The sequence below is a fragment of the Salmo trutta genome, chromosome 22, assembly GCF_901001165.1.
Source record: "Salmo trutta chromosome 22, fSalTru1.1, whole genome shotgun sequence".
NCBI classification, from domain to species: domain Eukaryota; kingdom Metazoa; phylum Chordata; class Actinopteri; order Salmoniformes; family Salmonidae; genus Salmo; species Salmo trutta.
The window spans coordinates 21,880,755-21,903,583 of NC_042978.1; the positions used below are offsets into that span (position 1 = coordinate 21,880,755).

General features: G+C 42.2%; 3 protein-coding genes and 1 long non-coding RNA gene across 7 annotated transcripts in view; 2 read left to right on the forward strand and 2 right to left on the reverse strand.

Moving 5' to 3' along the window:
- The first annotated feature begins 187 nt into the window (after positions 1-187).
- On the forward strand, positions 188-4,241 carry LOC115158369 (retinal Mueller cells isomerohydrolase). The gene is made up of 14 exons (XM_029707215.1): positions 188-365; positions 764-846; positions 977-1,127; positions 1,486-1,593; positions 1,691-1,832; positions 1,920-2,067; positions 2,160-2,241; positions 2,444-2,576; positions 2,707-2,846; positions 2,935-3,064; positions 3,188-3,302; positions 3,455-3,549; positions 3,665-3,776; positions 4,005-4,241. The coding sequence occupies exons 1-14, from the start codon at positions 355-357 to the stop codon at positions 4,151-4,153; spliced, it is 1,599 nt and encodes a 532-aa protein (XP_029563075.1). The 5' UTR covers positions 188-354; the 3' UTR covers positions 4,154-4,241.
- Positions 3,642-4,020, reverse strand: LOC115158370 (uncharacterized). The gene is made up of 2 exons (XR_003868663.1): positions 3,873-4,020; positions 3,642-3,758 (listed from the first exon to the last, which is right to left on the reverse strand). It is a non-coding gene; the product is annotated as an uncharacterized LOC115158370 (long non-coding RNA).
- Positions 4,242-6,678: 2,437 nt separating the features above from the next.
- si:ch211-198n5.11 (methylcrotonoyl-coenzyme A carboxylase 2) lies at positions 6,679-14,700 on the reverse strand. 2 transcript variants are annotated; one of them, XM_029707217.1, is made up of 13 exons: positions 14,573-14,700; positions 13,772-14,089; positions 13,475-13,671; positions 13,105-13,283; positions 12,946-13,026; positions 12,681-12,859; positions 12,385-12,568; positions 12,193-12,284; positions 11,147-11,303; positions 10,615-10,737; positions 9,905-10,029; positions 7,333-7,414; positions 6,679-6,955 (listed from the first exon to the last, which is right to left on the reverse strand). In XM_029707217.1, the coding sequence occupies exons 1-13, from the start codon at positions 14,590-14,592 to the stop codon at positions 6,869-6,871; spliced, it is 1,824 nt and encodes a 607-aa protein (XP_029563077.1). In that variant the 5' UTR covers positions 14,593-14,700; the 3' UTR covers positions 6,679-6,868. The 2 variants fall into 2 exon arrangements, with proteins under 2 accessions (XP_029563077.1, XP_029563076.1); XM_029707216.1 differs by having other exon boundaries at positions 12,376-12,568; positions 14,573-14,699.
- A 618-nt stretch (positions 14,701-15,318) lies between these two features.
- fnbp1l (formin binding protein 1-like) overlaps positions 15,319-22,829 on the forward strand; it is a 43,101-nt gene continuing 35,590 nt past the window's right edge. For 2 of the 3 annotated variants that reach the window (XM_029707218.1, XM_029707220.1), the window contains exon 1: positions 15,319-15,483. In XM_029707218.1, the coding sequence (XP_029563078.1) occupies positions 15,460-15,483 (24 nt within the window). In that variant the 5' untranslated portion in view covers positions 15,319-15,459. The remainder of the gene's footprint in view (positions 15,484-22,829) is intronic. The other variant, XM_029707219.1, reaches the window with a different exon arrangement.

The window sequence follows — 22,829 nt, forward strand, 5'->3', positions numbered from 1 at the left end:
TTTCATACAAGCAAGAAAGATATTGCATAATAAAGTACATTACTTTCCTGTTTTTTTTCCCTCTTGATTTAGGTATGTTTGGTGGGCTCAGGTTAGCAAATGTGGTTCTGGTCCTAATTACGCTGAGAGATTCCTGAAGGAGGAGTATTGGGGCGGTGGGTTAAAAGTACATGGAAAAGTGAATGGTCTGGGTACAAAGGGATTCTTGTTTCAGAGACCTCTGATTGGTTTGGGGGGAGGTTCTCAAACTCCCGGCGCTGCCTGGGAATCTAACAGTGTCTATAAAGGCTGCTGATCACTCCACAGTTCAGACTGATTTCCTGCACACAAGCTGTGTTTATTCTCAATAGGAAAATGGTTAGTCGGTGAGTAACTCCTTTTATACATTTTCCTTAGCTTCACAACTTTTTCCCCATACAAGAATATAAGTTGGTGAGTAAACTACCTCCTTTTTGCATACTTGCCACTTTTCATAACTGACAGGAGTATGTAAGTTGAGTAACTGTTCTTGTGCAAAGCTTTTTAGATCAAAGCATTTTTCTCACATGACTTTTTTGCTGCGTGCTAGTGTTAAGCAGTTGAACATGTTTTTTTTCTGGTCTCAGATGTATTTTTTTGTTTTGAACCATTTTTTTTTATTTAGGCAATAATAATGAGGTATGTAATTGTGTCTTAGGTCTGAAAAGATTAGTTGGATCAGCAGCCTAGGATTTCATGTGAATGGATGTTTCTATTTGATGGAGTAACTTTGTTTGGTTTTCAGAATTGAGCATCCGGCTGGTGGCTACAAGAAAATCTTTGAGACATGTGAAGAGTTGAATGAGCCTATTCCTGCTGTGATTGTAGGTATGTGAGGAACAGGTCTGTGAGACTCCACTACCCTTTGGTTTACAAGCGAGAAGGTTTGGGGTTTTATGACGGTTAAGAGTGGAGTGAGCACAACAGGGTAACATGGATCATTTCATGCTGTGTTCAGGTGTGATCCCAGAATGGCTGAGTGGCAGTCTGTTGCGTCTTGGACCCGGCCTGTTCGAGGTGGGGGCTGAGCCTTTCTACCACCTCTTTGATGGCCAGGCCCTCATGCACAAGTTTGACCTAAAGAACGGTCACGTGACATACTATCGGAAGTAAGCCCCTCTGTGTTGATGTTGACTTCAGTGATGTGTAACACTTTACAACCGTGAGGTAGTAAAATATATATTTTATGAGGGCATACAATAATTCTACACTACACGCTGATGGTAGTTGTGCAGTTCTGTGAAATGTTCCCCTCGGCCCATAAATTTGACTGGAATGTTTTGAGAAACCTCAATGAGGACTGTTTCTCATTAAAACTGAATAGTAAAACACAGTGACCTGCTGCTCTCAAAAGCTTTGGAAAGAGCTGAAACAAAAGTGGGCCTATCGATTCCCAATCTGTATGTTCCAAGCTACATGTTTAAATGATATTGGTTGTAATTATTGTTAACTACTGTTTCTCTAAAGATTTGTCAAAACCGATGCCTATGTGCGAGCCATGACAGAGAAAAGAGTGGTCATCACTGAGTTTGGAACAGCAGCCTACCCAGATCCTTGCAAAAATATCTTCTCAAGGTGATTTATCATTTTATGCTAATCAAGTTAAACACTCATGGGTCATGACTTAGTTATTAGACGCAACATTCAAATTGTCCATTCTTGTCTTTTGTAGGTTTTTCACCTACTTCAAAGGGATTGAGGTGACAGATAATTGCTTAGTGAACGTGTACCCTGTTGGTGAGGATTTCTATGCCTGCACAGAAACCAACTACATCACCAAAGTCGACCCAGACACACTGGAGACTCTGAAAAGGGTATGTGCTGCTCCCTCTGGCTGACATCAGATTGAGTGAACAAAAGAACTCTCGTCACAAAGAAAGTCTCTCAAACTCTTTCTCCAGGTGGACCTGTGTGACTACCTCTCGGTCAATGGAGTGACAGCTCATCCACACATTGAAAGTGACGGAACGGTGTACAACATTGGGAACTGTTTTGGGAAGAATATGTCACTGGCCTACAACATTGTCAAAATTCCGCCCACACCGAAGGGTTTGTTCTGTATACAGCATTGATACTATATTCTGGAAGTGAGATAGCCATTTGATGATTTAGGGACATCTGGTTGTGATTCTTGTTTTCAGACAAGTCAGATCCCATTGCAAAGTCCAAGGTTCTTGTGCAGCTCCCCAGCAGTGAGAGATTCAAGCCTTCCTATGTTCACAGGTTAGTGACATTGCTGATTGTCAGTATACAGTTTTCAAAAGTTATGTCTGGTTTTCACCTATAGGATTAAATACATAGAAATAGAAGGAATAGAACAGACAAATCATTGACTTGATTGATAACTTTTGGAAAACTGGCCCCCTGGAGTTCACATTCTTGCACATTAAATGTATTAAAATACATTTTCTGCATCCTCCATCAGCTTTGGAATGACGGAAAACTACTTCGTCTTCGTTGAGACTCCAGTGAAGATAAACCTTCTAAAATTCTTGACCGCTTGGAGCATCTGGGGCACAAATTACATGGATTGCTTTGAGTCAAACGAAACCATGGGCGTAAGTAAAGGAACACCTAGACCACTATTATCAAACTGTATTCAAGGCCTGTTAGCATTTCGATGTTGATTATTGATACTAAAAGAACCTCTGTCTTCATCACTAGCTAACAGTATACCTTTTCATCTAGACATGGTTCCATCTGGCTACAAAGGACCCAGCTGAATACATAGAGCATAAATTCAGGACTTCTGCCTTCAATCTCTTCCATCACATCAACAGCTATGAGGACGATGGCTTCATCGTTGTTGACCTGTGTACTTGGAAAGGGTGAATACTGACCGGATGTTGTAATGACTTGAGAAGAACATATGTACAAGACACTTATCCAGTGCCTCTTTCTCTTGTTCAATTTTAGTCATGAGTTTGTCTACAACTACCTATATCTGGCCAACCTGCGGGAGAACTGGGAGGAAGTGAAGAAAGCTGCTATGAGGGCACCTCAGCCAGAGGTCCGGCGATACGTTCTGCCCATGGACGTCCACAAGGTAAGTGTTGTGGCCTTAATCTTGTCATTTCTGGAGTAAGGAGTTATCACTGCTTTGATGTTAGCCTCTCAGGATAGAGGACTAAATCAGTTAAGTTTTTCCTGTTTGTACTTGAACTTGCAGGAGGAACAGGGGAAGAATCTGATTTCCCTTCCGTACACCACAGCCACTGCAGTGATGCGCAGCGATGGAACCATCTGGCTGGAGCCTGAGGTTCTGTTTTCTGGACCACGACAAGGTAACACACACGCAGCTTGTTTCATTAAACCTTGAGGGCTCCCCTATTCTTATACCATCTAATGCCACTAAATATCCGTTCATCTGTCATATCAGTCATAAGATTTTCCTCATTCGATTGAATCAGTCATTTGAATTCCTTTATCATTGCAGCTTTCGAGTTCCCTCAGATCAACTACAGTAAGTTCTCTGGGAAGAACTACAGCTATGCCTATGGACTGGGCCTGAACCACTTCATCCCTGACAGAGTGAGTATAGCATGCAGACAGGAACGCTGGTGATGCATTAGCCAAGTCTGATGATTAGACTAATCTTCTAGTACAGTCATTCTGGGAGTAAGTTTTTGATTGTGTCATGCTCTAGATTTGCAAACTGAACGTGAAGACTAAGGATACGTGGGTGTGGCAGGAGCCAGACTCTTACCCCTCAGAGCCCATCTTTGTGCAGACCCCAGGTTCTGTGGAGGAAGATGACGGTAAACAGAGGGGGATTTTAGGAGATTCTATAATATGACAGACAGGAGGCACAATCTGTGGTCTTTAACATTAACTGATCAGGTAGCATGACTTACCTAAGCAGGATCCACCTTAGTGTGATGTAAAAGGCCGACATACCAATACTATACAACTTGAGGTGTGATACGAGTTGAGATGGGAGGATTCTCTTTTTGTAGTTGTGACACTGCTCTATTCGCTCTTCCTAGGGGTGTTGTTGAGCATCGTGGTGAACCCTGGAGCAGACCAGAGGCCAGGGTACCTCCTCATCCTCAATGCCAGAGACCTGACAGAGATCGCACGGGCTGAGGTGGAGGTCATCATCCCTGTCACCTTCCATGGAATGTACAAGCCTTAGGACTACATTCAACACATCTACAATACCACTCCACAGGAGAAAGGGACAATCATAATACTAAAACCTTTGTTGTTTAAAAACAAAAAAATATATATATATCACTGATGTAGCCTGTTCGTGGCTTAGTTTCAAAGTCAATGTTGTGATATACACTGTACAAAAGTATGTGGACAGCCCTTCAAATTAGTGGATTCGGCTATTTCAGCCACATCCGTTGCTGAAAGGTATATAAAATCGCGCACACTGCCATGCAATCTCCATAAACAAACATTGGCAGTAGAATGTCATTACTGAAGAGCTCAGTGAGTTTCAATGGGGCATCCTACCATCATAGGATGCCACCTTTCCAACAAGTCAGTCAAATTTCTGCCCTGTTATGAGCTGCCCCGGTGAACTGTAAGTGCTGTTATTGTAAAGTGGAAATGTCTAGGAGCAACAACGGCTCAACCGTGAAGTGGTAGGCCACACAAGCTCACAGAACAGGACCGACTGAAGCACGTAGCGTGTAAAAATCATCTGTTGCAACAATAACACCCGAGTTCCAAACGGCCTCTGGAAGCAACGTCAGCACAAGAACTGCGTTCTCTGGAGTGATGAATCACGCTTCACCATCTGGCAGTCCGACGGACAAATCTGGCTTTGGAGGATGCCAGGAGAACTCTACCTGCCCAAATCCAATGCTTAGTGCCAAATGTAAAGTTTGGTGGAGGAGGAATAATGGTCTGTGGCTATTTTTCATGGTTTGGGCTAGTTCCCCTTAGTTACAGTGAAGGGAAATCTTAACGTTACAGCATAAAATGACATTCTAGATGATTCCGTGCTTCCAACTTTGTGACAAGTTTGGGGAAGGCCCTTTCCCATTTCAGCATGACAATACCCCTGTGCACAAAGCGAGGTCCATACAGAAATGGTTTGTCAAGATCGGTGTGGAAGAACTTGACTGGCCTGCAAAGAGCCCTGACCTCCATCCCATCAAAGACATTTGGGATGAATTGGAACGCCGACCGCAAACCAGGCCTTATTGCCCAACATCAGTGCCAGACCATACTAATGCTCTTGTGGCTTAATGGAAGCAAGTCCCCAACATCTAATGGAATACCTTCCCAGAAGACTGGAGGCTGATATAGCAGCAAAGTGGTGACCAACTCCATATTAATGCCCATGATTTTGGAATGAGATGTTCCACAAGCAGGTGTCCACATACTTTTGGTCAAGTGTTGTATCTGTCATAACTCGGACCTAAAGGCCTAGTGCTCGTTAGCTTTAATGGAACCATGTACAATGCCTTTAGAAAGTATTCACACCCCTTGACTTTTCCCACATTTTGTTACAGCTTGAATTTAAAATAGATTAAATTGTGTGTCACTGGCCTACATATAACAATTCAATTTTGACATAGGGTATCGAAATGTTAACCCCTTTAATGCAAGCCTAAATGTGTCACAAGTTGCATGTACTCATCCTGTGTGCAATAGTGTAACATTTGTAAGGTCTCTCAGTCGAGCACTTTCATTTCAAACACAGATTAATCCAAAGACCGGGGAGGTTTTCCAAGGGCACCTATTGGTAATGGGTAAAACAAAAAAAGCAGACATTGAATATCCTTTTGAGCATGGTAAAGTTATTAATTACACTTTGGTTGTATTGATACACCATCCAGTCATACAAAGATACTAACTCAGTTGCCGTAGAGGAAGGAAACTGCTCGGTGATTTCACCATGAGGCCAATGGCAACTTTAAGAGTTTAATGGCTGTAATAGAACTGATGGATCAACAACATTGTAGTTACTCCACAACACTAACCTAAATGAGTGAAAAGGAAGCCTGTGCAGAATAAAATTAATCCAAAACATGGATCCTGTTTGCAACAAAGTAAAACTGCGGCAAAGAAATTAACTTTGTCCTGAATAAAAAGTGTGTTTGGGGCAAATCTATCATCAGTAACACTCCATATTTTCAAGCATGGCGCTGGCTGCATCATGTTATGGGTATGCTTCTCGGCAAGGACTAGGGAGTTTTTTTTTTAGAGAAACCTGGTTGTCTGCTTTCCAAGAGACATGGAGACAAATTCACCTTTCAGCAGGACAACAACCTAAAACACAAGGCCAAATAAACACTGGAGTTGCTTACCAAGACGACATTGAATGTTCTTGAGTGACCCAATTACAGTTTTGCCTTAAATATTTGGCAAGACTAGAAAATGGCTGTCTAGCAATGATTAACAACCAACTTGACAGAACTTGAATATTTAAAATGTGCAAATATTGTACACTCTAGGAGAGCAAAACTCTTGATGTATCCAGAAAGACTTGGCTGTAATCGTTGCCCAATGTTATTCTAACATGTATTGACTCGGGTGTGAAAGATTTCTGTATTTCACTTTTAAATACATGTTTTCCCTTTTGTTATTGTGTGTAGATGGGTATTTAATACATTTTGAATTCAGGCTGTAACAAAATGTGTAAATAAGTCAAGGGGCATGAATACATTCTGAAGGCACTATGTAAGAATTAAGACACGACCATTTTTTTGCCTTCTATGGTACATGTTTCAAGTTGTATTTACACATTCTGCTACTTTTATACAAATAAACAAAATTGCATTGAATGTTATTACAAATCTCCAATGTTTTTTTTCTGTGATCAGCACTTCATTGTTAAGGCATTTTGTCAGATTTAACAGACCTTTTCCTAAAAGACAATTGTAAAAAAGTTTTACATTCGGAGTAATGGAGTCCTTATTTTCTCTTTGGAGAGTTGGTATTCCTGTTGTTTGATGATTTTCAGACAATCACTCAGAACCTAATGAGAAAGAAAAATGTAATGGGCATGTATAAACTGATTAAGATTCACAGAAGACTTTCTGTATTTAAAAAAAATAATTAACCTACCAAGTACCATTCAATAACCCTACTTATATTCAAAAGGCAAAGAGATTCTCAAGAACAACAACTTGTGATGGCCAGAGCCAACTAAACTATGCCATTACGTAAGTGTTTTGGCTTTTCCACATTTCCATCATAAACCGCAAAATGTGCTTCCAGTCAGTGAGGACAAGCCAGGACTGTGACTTTACTAAGTGGCAGTTGTGATTCTACAGAGATTTAAAATCAATCCTGGTCCTGTGTGTCTTAGTTGCTTTGTATAAAAGCTTCTGCTAAATGCCATATGTTATTTACCTTCCTCGTGTCCTGGGGAAGAATCACTCCATCATCCCAAAGTCTGCCAGACGAGAAGAATGCAGAGCTCTCCTTCTCCAACCTAGAAGGATAAACACTCCTGTTAACATCCACTGAGACATTTACAACCAAACAAATCAAACAGTCATATTCCTCTATGAAAGACCGTACTATGCAGTGGAGGCTCCTCAGAGAAAGGAGAACAATCCTCAGTGAATTTCAGAAAAATTGAAAAGTGATCGTTTTTAAATAAATTCATGTCACCAAATAATTAATTGAAACACACTGTTTAGCAATTACGTTCTACAGTAGCCTCAATAGCAGTAGCCTCTGTCACATCCGGCCGTGATTGGGAGCCCCATAGGGCGGCGCACAATTGGCCCAGAGTCATCCGGGTTTGGCCGTCATTGTTTTTTTTTATTTTACCTTTATTTAACCAGGTAAGCTAGTTGAGAACAAGTTCTCATTTACAACTGCGACCTGGCCAAGATAAAGCAAAGCAATGCGACAGAAACAACAGAGTTACATGGAATAAACAAGCGTACAGTCAACACAGAAGAAAAAAAAGAACGTCTATATACAGTGCGCAAAAGGCATGAGGAGGTATGGCAATAAATAGGCCATAGTAGCAAAGTAATTACAATTTAGCAGATTAACACTGGAGTGATAGATGAGCAGATGATGGTGTGTAAGTAGTGATACTGGTGTGCAAAAGAGCAGCAAAGTAAATATGAGGTAGATTGGGTGGGCTAAGTACAGCTGCAGCGATTGGTTAGCTGATGTTTAAAGTTAGTGAGGGAAATGTAAGTCTCCAGCGATTTTTGCAATTCGTTCCAGACACTGGCAGCAGAGAACTGGAAGGAAAGGCAGCCAAAGGAGGAGTTGGCTTTGGGGATGACCAGTGAGATATACCTGCTGGAGCGCGTGCTACGGGTGAGTGTTATCGTTACCAGTGAGCTGAGATAAGGCGGAGCTTTACCTAGCATAGACTTGTAGATGACCTGGAGTCAGTGGGTCTGGCGACAAATATGTAGAGCATGCAGGTTGTGGGTGGTATAAGGCGCTTTGGTAACAAAACTGATGGCACTGTGATAGACTACATCCAATTTGCTGAGTAGAGTATTGGAAGCTATTTTGTAGATGACGAAGTCGAGGATCGTCAGTTTTACTAGGGTAAGTTTGGCGGTGTGAGTGAAGGAGGCTTTTTTGCGAAATAGAAAGCAGATTCTAGATTTGATTTTGGATTGGAGATGTTTGATATGGTGTAAATAAGAATTTGTTCTTAACTGACTTGCCTAGTTAAATAAAAGGTTAAATACATTTTTTTCAACAACTCTGTAGGGTAGCACCATGGTGTAGTCGGAGGACAGCTAGTTACTGTCATCCTCTGGGTACATTGACTTCCATACAAAACCTAGGAGGCTTGTGGTTCTCAACTCCTTCCATAGACTTACACAGTAATTATGACAACTTCCAGAGGATGTCTTCCAACCTATCAGAGCTCTTGTACACCAAATCAAAGGATCAGAGAATGAATCTAGTATTTAAAGCATGGCAGTGCATAAAATGTAGTGAGTAGTTGACTCAAAAGGGAGAGAAAGACAATAGTTTAACAGTTTTGAACAAATTAATTTAATCAAAAATATGTTTTTTTCCACTTTCATTTAGCTAGCAAATGCAGCTAGCTAGTTCAGCCTACTCAAACACCTTGCTCAAACAGAGGGATGCTATGTTAGATAGCTGGTTATCCAACACTGGAACTCTTCCAAGTCAAGGTAAGTTTTTTTTATTTATTGCCACCGGGGCCTGCCGATGCAACTGCTAAACTGTAGTGCATGATTGTAGCGAGTTTACTAACGCATTAGTTCTAGTAGCTATGTTGAATATGACATAATATGGTGGATGTAGGCTGTGTGTAGCGGTTATGATATGACGGTTTGGCTTGGAAAGGTTTCTTAGCCTGGTCACAGACAGCTGATGTGTTGTGCACTTAAGTCCACAAGCGAAGGGAAAAGGTGAGAGGAGAGTGCATAGATGCGATAAGGAATACTACAACAATCAAAGGGATCATGCTGAATGTATGTGGCTGCAATGAAATAGAACTGTGTGTGATCAGGGGTGCATTCATTCCACCAATTTGTTTTTCAACAATCTTAAATGAAAGCAAACAGAATGAAACAGGGATAAACATACCTGAATCTGTCTATTAGAAACTCCTGTTTACAACTGTTGGACTAATGCTTACTCCCTAGATCAGCTAGATGCAAGCAATAGTGTGCAAGGCGGTACTGAATGTGTCAATGTCTGTAAAATTTCTCTCAACCTGTGCACCTACATTGTAAACTTTCATTCATAAGTTAGTTTGTAGCAACCTCATGATGGGTATAGGGAAAATGTAAGTATCATGTATTAGCCTAAACCTATCGACGTTACATTGAACTGGGTGAATGGAATATGAATGACAGTCATCCAATATGCTGTAATAGATATAAGGCCATTCTCATTTAAAAAAATGTGCGTCTTCCCTCATCTTAAACTGCACCGACTGCCACTGGTACTATGGGTGACTTACCTCTTATTGATCTTCTCAACATCCTCCTCCTCTTGTGCCAGAGCTGCAGAGTGACCAGGGGCCACCAGGGACACTCTGGCATTGGGCCAAAGGAATAGGAAGTTTGGGTCAAATGACCTGCCACACTAGATAAAGAAAAACACAGAAAAGAGAGAGACCTGTTTAGTTAGTATTTTCAGTACACATATCTAGTACTGGGTCAGACCCCCTTTGCCTCCTGAATAGTTTGGGAATTGAAACGTTGCTCAAGTGGTATGAAGGGACCTAACGTGTGTCAGGAAGACATTCCTCACACCATTACACCACCAGTCTGTGCCGTTGACATCAGGCAGGATGGAGCCATAGACTCATGCCACTCACGCCAAATCCTGACTCTGCCATCAGTATGACGTAACGGGAACCTGGATTCGTTGTGTAAATCCCAGGACGCCAGACGTTTTTCAGATACAGGAACCGGCACGCCTGGCACCAGCAATCATACCACACTCAAAGTCGCTTAAGTCACTCGTTTTGTCCATTCTAATGTTCAATCGAACTGTAACTGAATGACTCGATGCCCGTCTGCCAGCTTTATATAGCAAGCCACGTGACTCAGTCTGTAGGAACGGGGTGGTGTACCTAAAACTGGCCACTGAGTGTATAAGGGAATTGATGTGTAAGCAACGGGGAAATTTTCATACAGCGACTACTGCTGGCACTATTGCACAAACCATAGCATAACTTTCAGCGCCATGGCATCCCCCAATGACGATGGTGATTTTTGGAACAGAGGCACATGCCACAGCTGACATCATGGAACCCTGAGCCTTCAGTCTGTTGGTGTTGGTCTCTGCCTAGAGTAGAGAGGATACATCCACACACACACACACACACACACACACACACACACACACACACACACACACACACAGTTAACAGATTGGTCCATGAGTAACACCAGCAGAAACATGTTAACACACAGACATGAAATTCCACGTCCAAGAACAGAACATTCTGAAGACATGGCTGTATTGATTTTGAGACCTGATTTTAATCATAGTTCTATTTAACATGGCTGACTGAGTTCCACAGGAGTGTCTGTTTACAAAATAATATTGAGAGGCTTCTCCGTGCTCCTCCTCACCAATCTTTGTTTTACATTCGGAGTAATGGAGTCCTTTCTCTTTGGAGAGTTGGTCTTCCTGTTTGAAAAGTGTGGTTTTATTGTGTGGTGAGTGCTCAGGGTTGGCTGCAGTGCCCTACCTGGGTTTGGGAGAGGGTCCGCTCGGGCGTCGGGACGGTGTTCTGTAGGAATATCAGGGGGATGTCTCGCTGGTCACACAGCTGGACAAAGTGGCTGCCTTTTAATGATGCGTTGTGCGTCAGCGCCCCATTGCTCGCCACAATGCCAACCTGATGCCTGAAGAAAAAGTATATACTGCGAGTTAGGCATTAAATTGAATAAAATGTATTGCCTTCATACAGCAGTTGTGCAAATTGTATTTTAGTACTTTTAGTGGAGTTTAAGAATACAAAACGAAATAAACTTTCCATCAAGATTTATGGGTTTTCATCAAGTCATTTCTTGATGAATTGTTTGAGCACCATACCCTGATTAAAATTACAATACCCTCTGGGATCTAGAATGCAGGTTGACGTTTATTGCCATGGCTATACTGTAAATGTTTCAGTTAGGCATTAGGGTTAGCAGTGTGGTTAGGGTTAGGTTTCAAATCAGATTTTATGACTGTGGCAGCTAGTTACCAGTCTGCAGCGCTGCCTCCAGAACAAGATTAATGACGAACAACGCTAACCTGCATCTAGAACATTCCGCTGCCATGGAAACGAGTTGCTCTCAGAGAAGTTCTTTGTAAAAGCAGATGAAAGCTGGCTGAAGTGACTTGTTTTCCCTTGTGTTCTCCATTCTCATTCAAAAACATTGCCCATCTTAATCTGACTCTTGTTGGGGTAGGGAAAGATTTCATTGGTTGGAACAAAGAAGCACACTAATCTAATTTGCAAATTAACAGGGTTAACCGTTAATCTCCTGACGCTCTTTTGTTAAACATTCTGCTTCAAAAATGTGTCAGTTAATTAATGTTATCTGAAGATAGAGGTTTTAAGAGGTTCCAATATACAGCTACTTTCTGAAGCAATAAAATACATTAAAATGTATGCATAATGAAGGGAGATGTAAAAGTCTGACCTCTAAGATAAAGTCTAGAAGGCATCTCAATCTACTAAACCAGTGGAGGAGGATGGGTAAATACTTCAAAACTAAAGACTGTGTGTCAATCAACAGCTCTTACCCGCCAATTCTGGCAAAACCAGTCACAAGGGTTGTTCCATATCGAGCCTTGAATTCCTGGAATTTACTGCCATCAGTCAGCCGACTCAGGATCTGACCAGAAAAAAAGGTTACAGAATAATTGTAATTCTAAAACATCCCCATGAGATGTGACTGTTGGTTTAAGTGTGTGTGTTGAGCTGACCAGCTTGACCTCCAGGCTGTGGTCATAGTCCTGTGGGGCCAGACCCATCAACTCCTCCACACTATGTAGAGGCTCCTCCACCCCTGCCTCGTCCTCCTCGGGCAGCTCAAAGTTGAGGGTAGAGATCATGTTACGTGTGGTTTCATAGGCCTCCTTCTCCACAGAGGCAAAGTGGTCCACACAGCCGCTCACTCTGAAACAGCGGGGGAGGGGGAGGTGAAGTTTGAACCTATTAGTGCAGATATAGTAGTATAGTGAATCTCACAGAGAACTTGAGTTTGTAGGCTTTCCATTCACTCACTCACTCTGCATGGAGTGTGGCCCCACCCAGATTCTCTGGGGAGACTTCTTCCCCTGTGGCAGCTTTCACCAAGGGCGGTCCGCCCAGGAATATCGTCCCGATCCGGTGCACCATCACAGTCTCTTCTGCCATAGTGGGGATGTATGCACCGCCAGCTGTACATGAACCACAAACCACAGCTACCTAGAGGGAGTAAAATACAACATTCACGGGTAGAATATATTGCGTTTGGATTGTCTTCAATGGGATGTTTAGCATTTCTGTCTCACCTGAGGGATCTTCATGGCAGACATGATGGCTTCATTGTAGAAAGTACGTCCTCCTTGGTTTTTATCAGGGAAAATCTCAGACTGTGGATGGAGTAAACTAAGCAATTACGTATTGAGTCATTCATCAGTTGTATTAATCTCAATGAGTTGAGTTCATACCTGAAGAGGAAGGAATGCACCTCCACTATCCACCAAGTAGACACAAGGAAGCCGGTTCTGGATAGCTACATCCTGGGCTCTGAGCTGCTTCTTGACGGTTATGGGATAGGCTGTACCACCACTCACAGTAGCATCATTGGCAATAAACACACACCACAACCCGTTGATTTTACCTATACCTGCAACAGTGAAGTGCATAATGAAGCAATAAGGCTGAGTAGAACTCATTCTTACTTATACATATTTTATTACAATGCACTGGAACAAGACATTTCCCTTGCTGCCAAATTTCAGGTTGGATATTTCACATTTCTGAGTGATAAGCATGCATTAAGAGCATCCGTCACTGACAGAGCAGAGAACCCTCTACCTGTGAGACAGCCTGCTGAGGGGATGTCTCCATAGGGTAGGCCCATTCCAGCAAAGGGAGACAGCTCAAAGTAGTATCCGTCATCAAACAGCATGCGAAGACGGTCCGTAACCAACATCTTCTTGTTTCTCTGGGTGTGTCTCTTTACTGCATTCTCCCCACCCCCCTTCTTCACCTTCTTCATGTATTCAATATACCTGGAAGGGCAACCATGGTCAGAAGGCTAATACTATACAGCAGAAATGGAAAACTAGTTGAAACACTGAGATTGCTGAGGTGTATGGAGTTTCGACCTACCTTTCTTGGCATGCCTGGCTGTTTCGTAGGTTAGCCTCAAATACGTCATTGTGAATTGGCTGAAGGGCTTCATCTAAAACTGGAAAGGCACTTGGCAATCGTCTTCTGTGCACACTGGTGCCCATCAAGCAGGCTGCCACTGGCAGCTGCTTAGCTCGGCCTGAGAAAATGTGTGCCAAAGGTTGCCATAGGTTACCTGCTGATGTCCTTGAGTGTAAACAGCGTTCTGGACGTCTGTGTGTGCACGGGTCAACGTTCCATAGAGGTGACTGAGAGGAGGCATAACCAGGACATAGTCTGCCTTTGGTCCTCAAACCCCTGAAAAGCAATGAATGAATGACAATGTAGAGAATGTTTTAATGGGAAATCTAGCTAATTGATTGACAACACGCCCAGTTATTTCTAATTTGTTGACAAGTGTAGCTAATTTTTAAACATCGTAGAAGACCAGTGGAGGCTGCTGAGAGGATTACGACTCATAATAACAGCAGGAACGGAGCATATGGAATGGCAAACACATGGGAACCATTCCACCTATTCTTCTCCAGCCATTACCACGAGCTATTCCTCTCCAATTAAGATGCCACCAACGTCCTGTGTAGCAAACTATTTTGCACCATTCAGTGTTACAAAGTAACACACAGCTACACTATGTGCATCAGCTAGCTAAGTATGCCAAAGGTCGTCACAGTATTTTGGCTGTTGTGAACGTAGCTAGCAGCAGTCGTTACCTAGCTTTGTAACAATCTCAGCAATATGACATAGCTACCTACTTTGGACTACATGCACCACAGTACTTACCTTGAAAGGCAACTGTACATGACTGTTTAGCTGCGTAAAATATTAGACGTATCTCAAGTTTATTTCCATAACAAATGGACTTTGCTTCTAGGTGTTACACGAGTTAACGTCTGGGCGGAAACAAAAGTGATCCTTCAACGCGCCTATCTGGTTAGACCATGCCCCATACATACCACTAGATGGCGGTATTTACGAATCAATAAAACATATCAAGCGTGTTAGTCAATCACAGAACTCATAGGTGACTGCGGCATTCATGCAAAATGTGACATTACAGCTCCCTGACATTCCCCACTAATGTTTGTTTCATACATCATTTTTCATTCAACAGTAAGAGTTAAATAAACGATGAATTACTTAATGTGGCTAACTTTTGAGGCAAATGATTCCAACCAAACCATCCATAAGTGATTGTTGTGACAACTGATGAAATGGTCGATAGGAGCTAATATGAATATTTCAACAAAATTAATCGATTGATACATTTTCTTCATAAAGTCTTCCTCTCCCCACCAAATTTGGGAAATAAAAAAAATAGTGTGAAGAGGATTATCTCATCACCATAGTTGTAGAATAACTCATTTGATTTAACTCAATTATTGTATGTGTTGACTTAAAGTTCTATAATTATTTGCTTGATTTCTAAATAATACGAAATCATATGCATGCCTTGAAAATGTTATTGGAGAACCTGAACCTCCCGTTTATCTGTATCCTCTGCTAGATCCCAACTTCCTCCGGCAAAGCTAAATCAGACAGCTCCTCCAGAGTGAGACAGGAGTAGCTACACCACAGACGACGGCAAACGATTGGAAACGCAACCTTGGCGAGTTTTGAGCGGGGAATACGCTGACAATCTGGGGGTTTAGTAACAAGGGGAGTCCGCAATGACTTGGGGAACGGAGCTTTGGGTAAGTTTGATAGCTATTGGTATAAACTATTTCGCTCTCTTTGTTCTTGTGTGGACAACACACCTAGCTGCCACACAACTTGGCACGAATTCAATGAAGGTGCTCGGGTACCTTACTAGCATTGTGTAAAGCTAGCCAGCTAAGCCTGACATGCACCTTTACCATAGAGACGGTAAACAATAGGCAATACGTGTAAAAATATCAGCCAAGCAAGGCAGATCATTTGCTCACTTATTATCATAACATGTCCCTGACTGTGGTTTGATTTCGGATCCGTTATTTCTTATTTTTAGCAGATGAATAGGGCGCCTATCACACCCTGTTTCTTAGTTCAAAGACAGACTATCCCTGAAAAGGTGGAGACACCGGTGGCTAGTAAGCAAACCCCTGTGCTGTTCTCTCGATGCTCGTATGGATCTACTACCCCAGCATGAAACAATGCACGTACACATTTAGAATAACTTGGTTGTAAAATCTCGAGGTTGTTTAATTATTGCTCTGCTTCCTCGCTGGGTCTTTGTGAGTGACTCGTCAAGCTTAACCATTGCTCCCGATTTTCTAGGAGATTGCGCAAGTCATATAATTAGCTAAACAATAGTAGACTATTATTTTACCAATATAACAATGAACTGCCTATTGAACAGACGTTTTGGGGAGCTAATTCAAGGGACCGTCTTTGTCATGTTCTGTCTGGTCTGGCTTGTCTATGACTGCCAGCCCCTGGCTACATCATCCGGCTTGTCCAAGGGGGTTATTGTCTTAATTACTTTGTGCATGTAGCCATCTACCATGTTACTTGCAACGAAATTCTGTTCCACATTTTTTTTGTTATTGAGAACATAATCTTCACTTATCAGGGACATTGAACTCCTATGAAATGTAGCTATTCCAGTAACAGGGGTGTTGCCCATAAAACGCTTTGGTCATCACCGGTAGCTTACCAGTGCAGCTTCTCCCCCTTATAATTCTAAAATGTGTAGTTGCAAAACCTGCAGTGTTGCTGCCAACATGATAGTCAAGGAAGTAATAGGCTTGTTTCATACCAATTACACTGATAGCTAGCTAACATTGATAGAGAGAACTGCGCTGTCATGCAGTTTGAGGGAACAGAACAATATGTTGAAGCTTTAGTCAACATGTGATAATGTGGCACATATGGGTTCACTTCAGTATGATCAACTTTGAACCTGTATTGCTGAGAAAATGTCTATATTTGCTACTGTTTTTCATGAACGAATCTCAGTTACTGCTGAATTAACATTCTGTATAGCATGTCTGTGCCCTGAAAATACTTCTACTCAGGGAATAGCAGTAGGTGAGGCTCATACTGTTTGCTTGCAAGAGCTGTCTGTATGATAAAGGTTTCAGCAAGTAGGCTATACTCATAACCTACTGCACCATGATGTAAAATGCCTAATTTGTACCACATTGTGCAATTGAAATGTATTGATTTGCATGCTAAACACATTCTCCTTGCTGTGTAGACACAATAACCATCCTTGCTTTCTAGGACTCATGTAGCACAGCGGATTACTGCTATTGACTATATACCCCAGATTTGCAGGATTATGTGGTTAATTGTCTGGGTGCATGTGTTAGGCCCGTATCCCATATATTTTAACTGTGTGCCATGCGGGAATCAACTTGATTGAAAATGCCCATTCCATATTGTTTTACTCCTAAATCTCAATCAGGAATCTCCCTCAACATAACTGGGTTATTTCCCCAGTGTCTGGTTCGCTAAAATACATCTAAATTTGCAGATTGAATTTGCATCGTTAGCACAGTAACACCGGTGTTATCTGCCTTGTCTCTTTTTATGAATGAAATTAATTTAGGCCTGATTCCTTCTACCTAACGTCACATTGAGATTTTGTAATTCTGTATTTCTACTTTAGAACAACAGAGATTGCCCAACACATGCGAATAGCTGTCTGGTTTCACAATAGAATATTCAGAAATGTAAACGAACTACAATGCAATCAAAACACAACTAAGCCTATCACTATTTGTAGTCACGGTATGACAGGTGTTCGTTAGTAGTGTCATCATATTGACAGGATGATTTTTGGGCTGATGGTCCATCATTGTCCTTCCACGTTTCTCATTTCTCTGTCTACCTGGCATTCATCCATGGCTTTGAGACCTAACACATCCTTTTACATGGGGCTGACATGTCTAACTGACTGACTGGAGATCAGTGTGAGATTAAGTGTTACCAAGCTGAGCACACAGGCTATCAACAGTTATTCTAGCATTCTTTTTCATAACAGTTAGTTTATGTTTTGTTGATTGCAACCGCTTTGAACAGGGAGGGATATGATGATGATCATGGTTAATGTGAGGTTGGTCATTTGTGTGAGACGAGTGATCGAGAGGGAGAGAGATCAATTAAGGTCACAGACGTTAAATCACAGCTGAGACCTGCTGTTGCAGTCAGTCCCCGGCACACATCCTTAAGTCGTTTATCCTCGGTGAGGTTGCTGAGAGTGGAATCGCAGGATTGTGTAGAGGATTGTGTAGAGGATTGTGTAGAGGATTGTGTAGAGGAGTGTGTAGAGGAGTGTGTAGAGGAGTGTGTAGAGGAGTGTGTAGAGGATTGTGTAGATGTTGTCTTTTAATAAAGGGAAGTTGTGCTACAGGCATGGCTGGGGGGGGGGGGTTAAACAGGGAGAGTGTGAACGGAGGAGGAGGTAGACAGGGTCTTGGAGACAGATGGGGAATAGTGCATAACGTGTGTTCCCTGCATTCTGAGAGGCAGACTGGGAACATTGAGGGGAAATGCTGCCCTGCCTAGGTAAACTACACAGGACAAAACAGAAGAGGCAGTAAAATAATCAATGAGAGAGAGAGAGAGAGAGAGAGGTGGATCAGGAGGCATCACAGATCAACAGGGATAGGTGGAGGCCCTACTGCATAGCCAGGGTGCCTGCGGTGTTGGGTTGCATGCGTTAGTACATTTTTCTTTGCTTTATCTGCACAGATTTTAGTCTGTTAGTCACGTTTGTTGTGCAGTTTTATGGTTAAGTATAGCTCATTATTAGGTCATTAGACCTAATATTGGAGGAAAGAGTTGGTTGTGGTTTACAGTGTGGCTTCATCTATTTTATCTAGACTTGTGTTGCGAGTTTGCAAGCTGACGTTCTGTACTTTTTTAGAGATGCAGTCAGGGATTTCTCTGATATAAAACAGTGCAACATGAGGTTGCTATTTCACACACCTAAAGAAGTGGGGTCCTCATACATTAATTTTCAGACAGTGCTCAGCTATTTAGCCTAGTGAGTCGTCCTCATTCCCCTAGTTTTTGCTTTCTGCTATTTCATGCCCCTCTAATTTTCCGCTTGTCAAAGCCTGCCCTGGACACACTTGGCTGTCTTTTGGAGTCTTTTCGTTTTACAAGGTAAATGACCCATGATCTGTCAGAAGGATTTGAACGCCCATGCCTCTTATCTGATTATTAGGGAGTTCTAAAATGGGTTTTTACTATGGGGGGTTGCTCATGCTCTCTAGACACAGTGTCTTCTATGCGGACGGTGCACTGTAACGCCTCACTGACTGTCAGAGCTTTGAAAGGGAGCCTCGGTAGCAGAAGCAGCAGAGCTCAGTTTAACACTGTTCAATGAATGCTAATCCTACTGACTGGATCATCATCCTGGCCCTGGGATTCTGTCATGTTTTTGACAAGCTGAACCCCTAATGGAGAAGGCCTAATGCAGATTTTTGGAGCATCAATTCAAGCCATTCCCTCTGTATAGAGCGATACATTAGATATGACTATATTATCTGTGATAGGTTCATTTCATGTCCTGTGAATAATGTAGCCCATCTATAATAGATGTTTGAGGAAGGTGATTCACATTCTGTGTTGCTCCCAGTCCCTCCTATGATTTGTGGGTTGGCTGGTGGACCTCCTTCGTCCAGGCTTTTTTTTTGTGTTAATCTGGACAACGTGGGGTTAAGTCAGGTGAGGCCAGCAGGCCAAGATGAGAGCTGCTAAACTCTCTGCCTGCTGGTCTGGTTCACAGAGGGGCCCTTGCTTCCTTCCATTGACAGCCATGGTGAAAGAAGACTGTGTAATGATGACTAATGAGTAGGCTATAATTGGTCTGTATTTGGGATTCTATTCTATCAAGTTGTAGAGATCTGGTCACATCAATTGAGGGCTGACTGAGACAATGGTTCACCATGACCCAGCATATTTCTTTTGTCTCTGACCTATTTCCAGTCAGGTGCAAAGAGAACGGTTTCAAATGAGGACATTTCAAATCCACCACTGATTTAAAACAGTAGGACATTGACCAAACTGTAAATCTCAGCTGAAATGAAGAGTTCTCCTTTCCTTTTGCGGTGTGAAAATCGTGTGGGTCTACAAGGCATTACAATCTCCTGTTTTGGTTTTTGGGATCATACATCGAGGGAGGAGAGGTTGATTGCTCATTACTCTCAAGAAAGCCTGGCTCAATTCTGATATTTTTTTATTTAAAACTAATTTGTAAAATGATAACATGTTTTGTTCTCAGCCAAGCTTTGTTTCATGACACTGTTACACCTTGCCTCTACAGTACAACCCCAGGGTAATGAGAGCAATCTAGTTGAGATTTACACACAATTAATGTTTAATGTTCACGATAACAACACCCACCCGTAGCACACGCTCCAGCAGGTATATCTCACTGATCATCCCCAAAGCCAACACCTCATTTGGCCGCCTTTCCTTCCAGTTCTCTGCTGCCAGTGACTGGAACGAATTGCAGAAATCGCTGAAGTTGGAGACTTTTATTTCCCTTGCCAACTTTAAACATCAGCTACCTGAGCTGCTAACCGATCGCTGTACATAGTCCATCTGTAAATTGCCCACCCAATCTACCTACCTCATCCCCATACTGTTTTTATTTGATTTACTTTTCTGCTCTTTTGCACACCAGTATCTCTACATGCACATCATCATCTGCTCATTTGTCACTCCAGTGTTAATCTGCTAAATTGGAATTATTCGCTCCTATGGCCTATTCATTGCCTACCACCTCATGCCTTTTGCACACACTGCATATAGACTTTCTTTTTTTCTACTGTGTAATTGACTCGTTTGTGTTATTGGCTTGTTTATTGTTTACTCCATGTGTAACTCTGTGTTGTTGTCTGTCACACTGCTTTGCTTTATCTTGTCCAGGTCGCAGTTGTAAATGAGAACTTGTTCTCAACTTGCCTACCTGGTTAAATAAAGGTGAAATAAAAAAAATGAAAATGTTCTCTGCTGGCACTGTCTCTGTCCTCTGACAAGTCACATTGAAAACACAGCTGCTGGGCTCTTCCTGTTAGGCTGGTGCACTCTGAAAATGTGTCCCCACTCTGATCTCTGCAACTCTTCCCATCCTTGACTGGATTTAATGGACCATGTAACCTCAGTTTCTGTGCTCTTTCTTAGAATCCGATTTAGTTTTAGCTAATCTGGAACATGTAACCTAGCCATAGGTTGTAACTAAGCATATTGCAGATCTTAATTGTCTTTCCTGGTTAACTGCCACGGTCACTAGCTATAGTGTTGAAGCCTAAAGTCATTACATTAGGCCCCCAAATGCAGTGCATGAATACACTACACTACATTTCAGGCCTTTTTAAATCCTCTTGAATGGATGTCAGTTCGGTGACGATGCTTCAGGTTCTGCATTCTGTCGCAGACCGTTTGACAAGACATTAGTCAAAGCATTAGGAATTTTACATGGAAAGTGTGGGATTTTTAGCAAAAATGACTCAATACAGTCATTACCATTACTCTCACACAATGTCTGGTTTGAATGCCAAATGTACGTTTGGAACATTGGCTACAACAGCCATTTTCCATCCTCTGTGACAAAAGTATCCTTGGGAACACAGCTAATGCCTCTCAAGGTGAATGAATACCCTTTAGACCCTGTTCTAATGTAGGCTATAAACTCATGACATGGTAGACCTTTTGAACGTTAGGAACAGAAACGGTGGTGTTGTCCTGGGTTCATACAGGTAGGTCAGCTGACGCTCCCACAACTTTACACCCACAGGGGCCTCATACTGGGTTATCTTATTGCTCTGGACCACTATAGGCTTTTGACACTGCTGGGATTGATGTCCGTCTGATGCCTTTGCCCAATGTGTACAGAACAGCCCACCAGCAACCTCAGCCAGGTGATATTGTTGTGATTCAAATCTGTGCTCTGGACATCCACACTACAAACATGCATATCACCTGAACTGTAGTGTTGCACCATTTTCAATAATCCTCTTTCCTCATTGACGGTAATAAACAGGGCATAACATGTTGTAATAAATAAGTCATGGCCATGCATTTGAAACATTGAATGGAGACAGTACTGTCACTGGCACTGCAAGTTATTTTGTGCCACACAAGCAGTGGTTGTCTTTGACCTGGTGTCACACTTTGTTTATTCATTTCTGCTTTTGTTTTGTTCCAAGAACTTTGCGCATTTGGCAGCCATTGTTCTGCGAGCATGGAAAATGAATTGCGCTTTAGCGTGGGCTCTCTGAGTGTTGGCTGGAGTTGTATGAGAGGGTAACAGAGTTCACTGACTCCCCATTCATTTTTGCTGGGCCTCTTGCAGCTGGACTAATTGTTTGGGTCTGTTTACATGAAGGGGAAACAAGACATGAGAACGTGGACTGTATTATTTCACCTTTTTGTTTAGATGACAAAGCAATGTATTGCTTATCGACCAGATAAATACAGACTGAACCACTTTGGCTAGGGGGGGATTGAGTAGTGTGTGTGTGTGTGTGTGTGTGTGTGTGGCAGGATTCCAGGAGTTTTGTCTTTTGCATACATTTACACTTCCTATTGATTCACAGGCTGATGTTTTCCTTCCCAAGACAATGAGCCGAGTAGGAAGGACATGTTATAGCCTATAAGGAAAAATAATGATCATGGTTTCTTTTAGAGATCTGCATACTAACATGTTGATTGGTAGTTGTTGCTGTGGAAACATAGAACAGACAGACAAGGGGCTGTCTGTCTCCCAGGATGTATTTCACTGAGCTAGCTGACAATTTTACTACACAATACGCTTGCTTGGTAACCCTCTTCTCGGAAAGAAGAATGACTTTCTGAACATATTCAAGTCAGGTAGTCTACTTTCTCATGTATGAAAAACAGGACATTTGGCGGTGACCCAGAGCAGCCTAGTCCTGAGTATCAGGATCAGCCCATAGGCTGTAGGCTGTGTTTTACAAGACAACCATTTAGCAGTGCAGGAAATGTAGGCTACCGTTCTGAAGTGAATTATTAAACAAAGTAGTAGATTAGCCAAGCATGCCAGGGATTCACTAACCTACACTCTAGTTGACGAAGTGAAGCA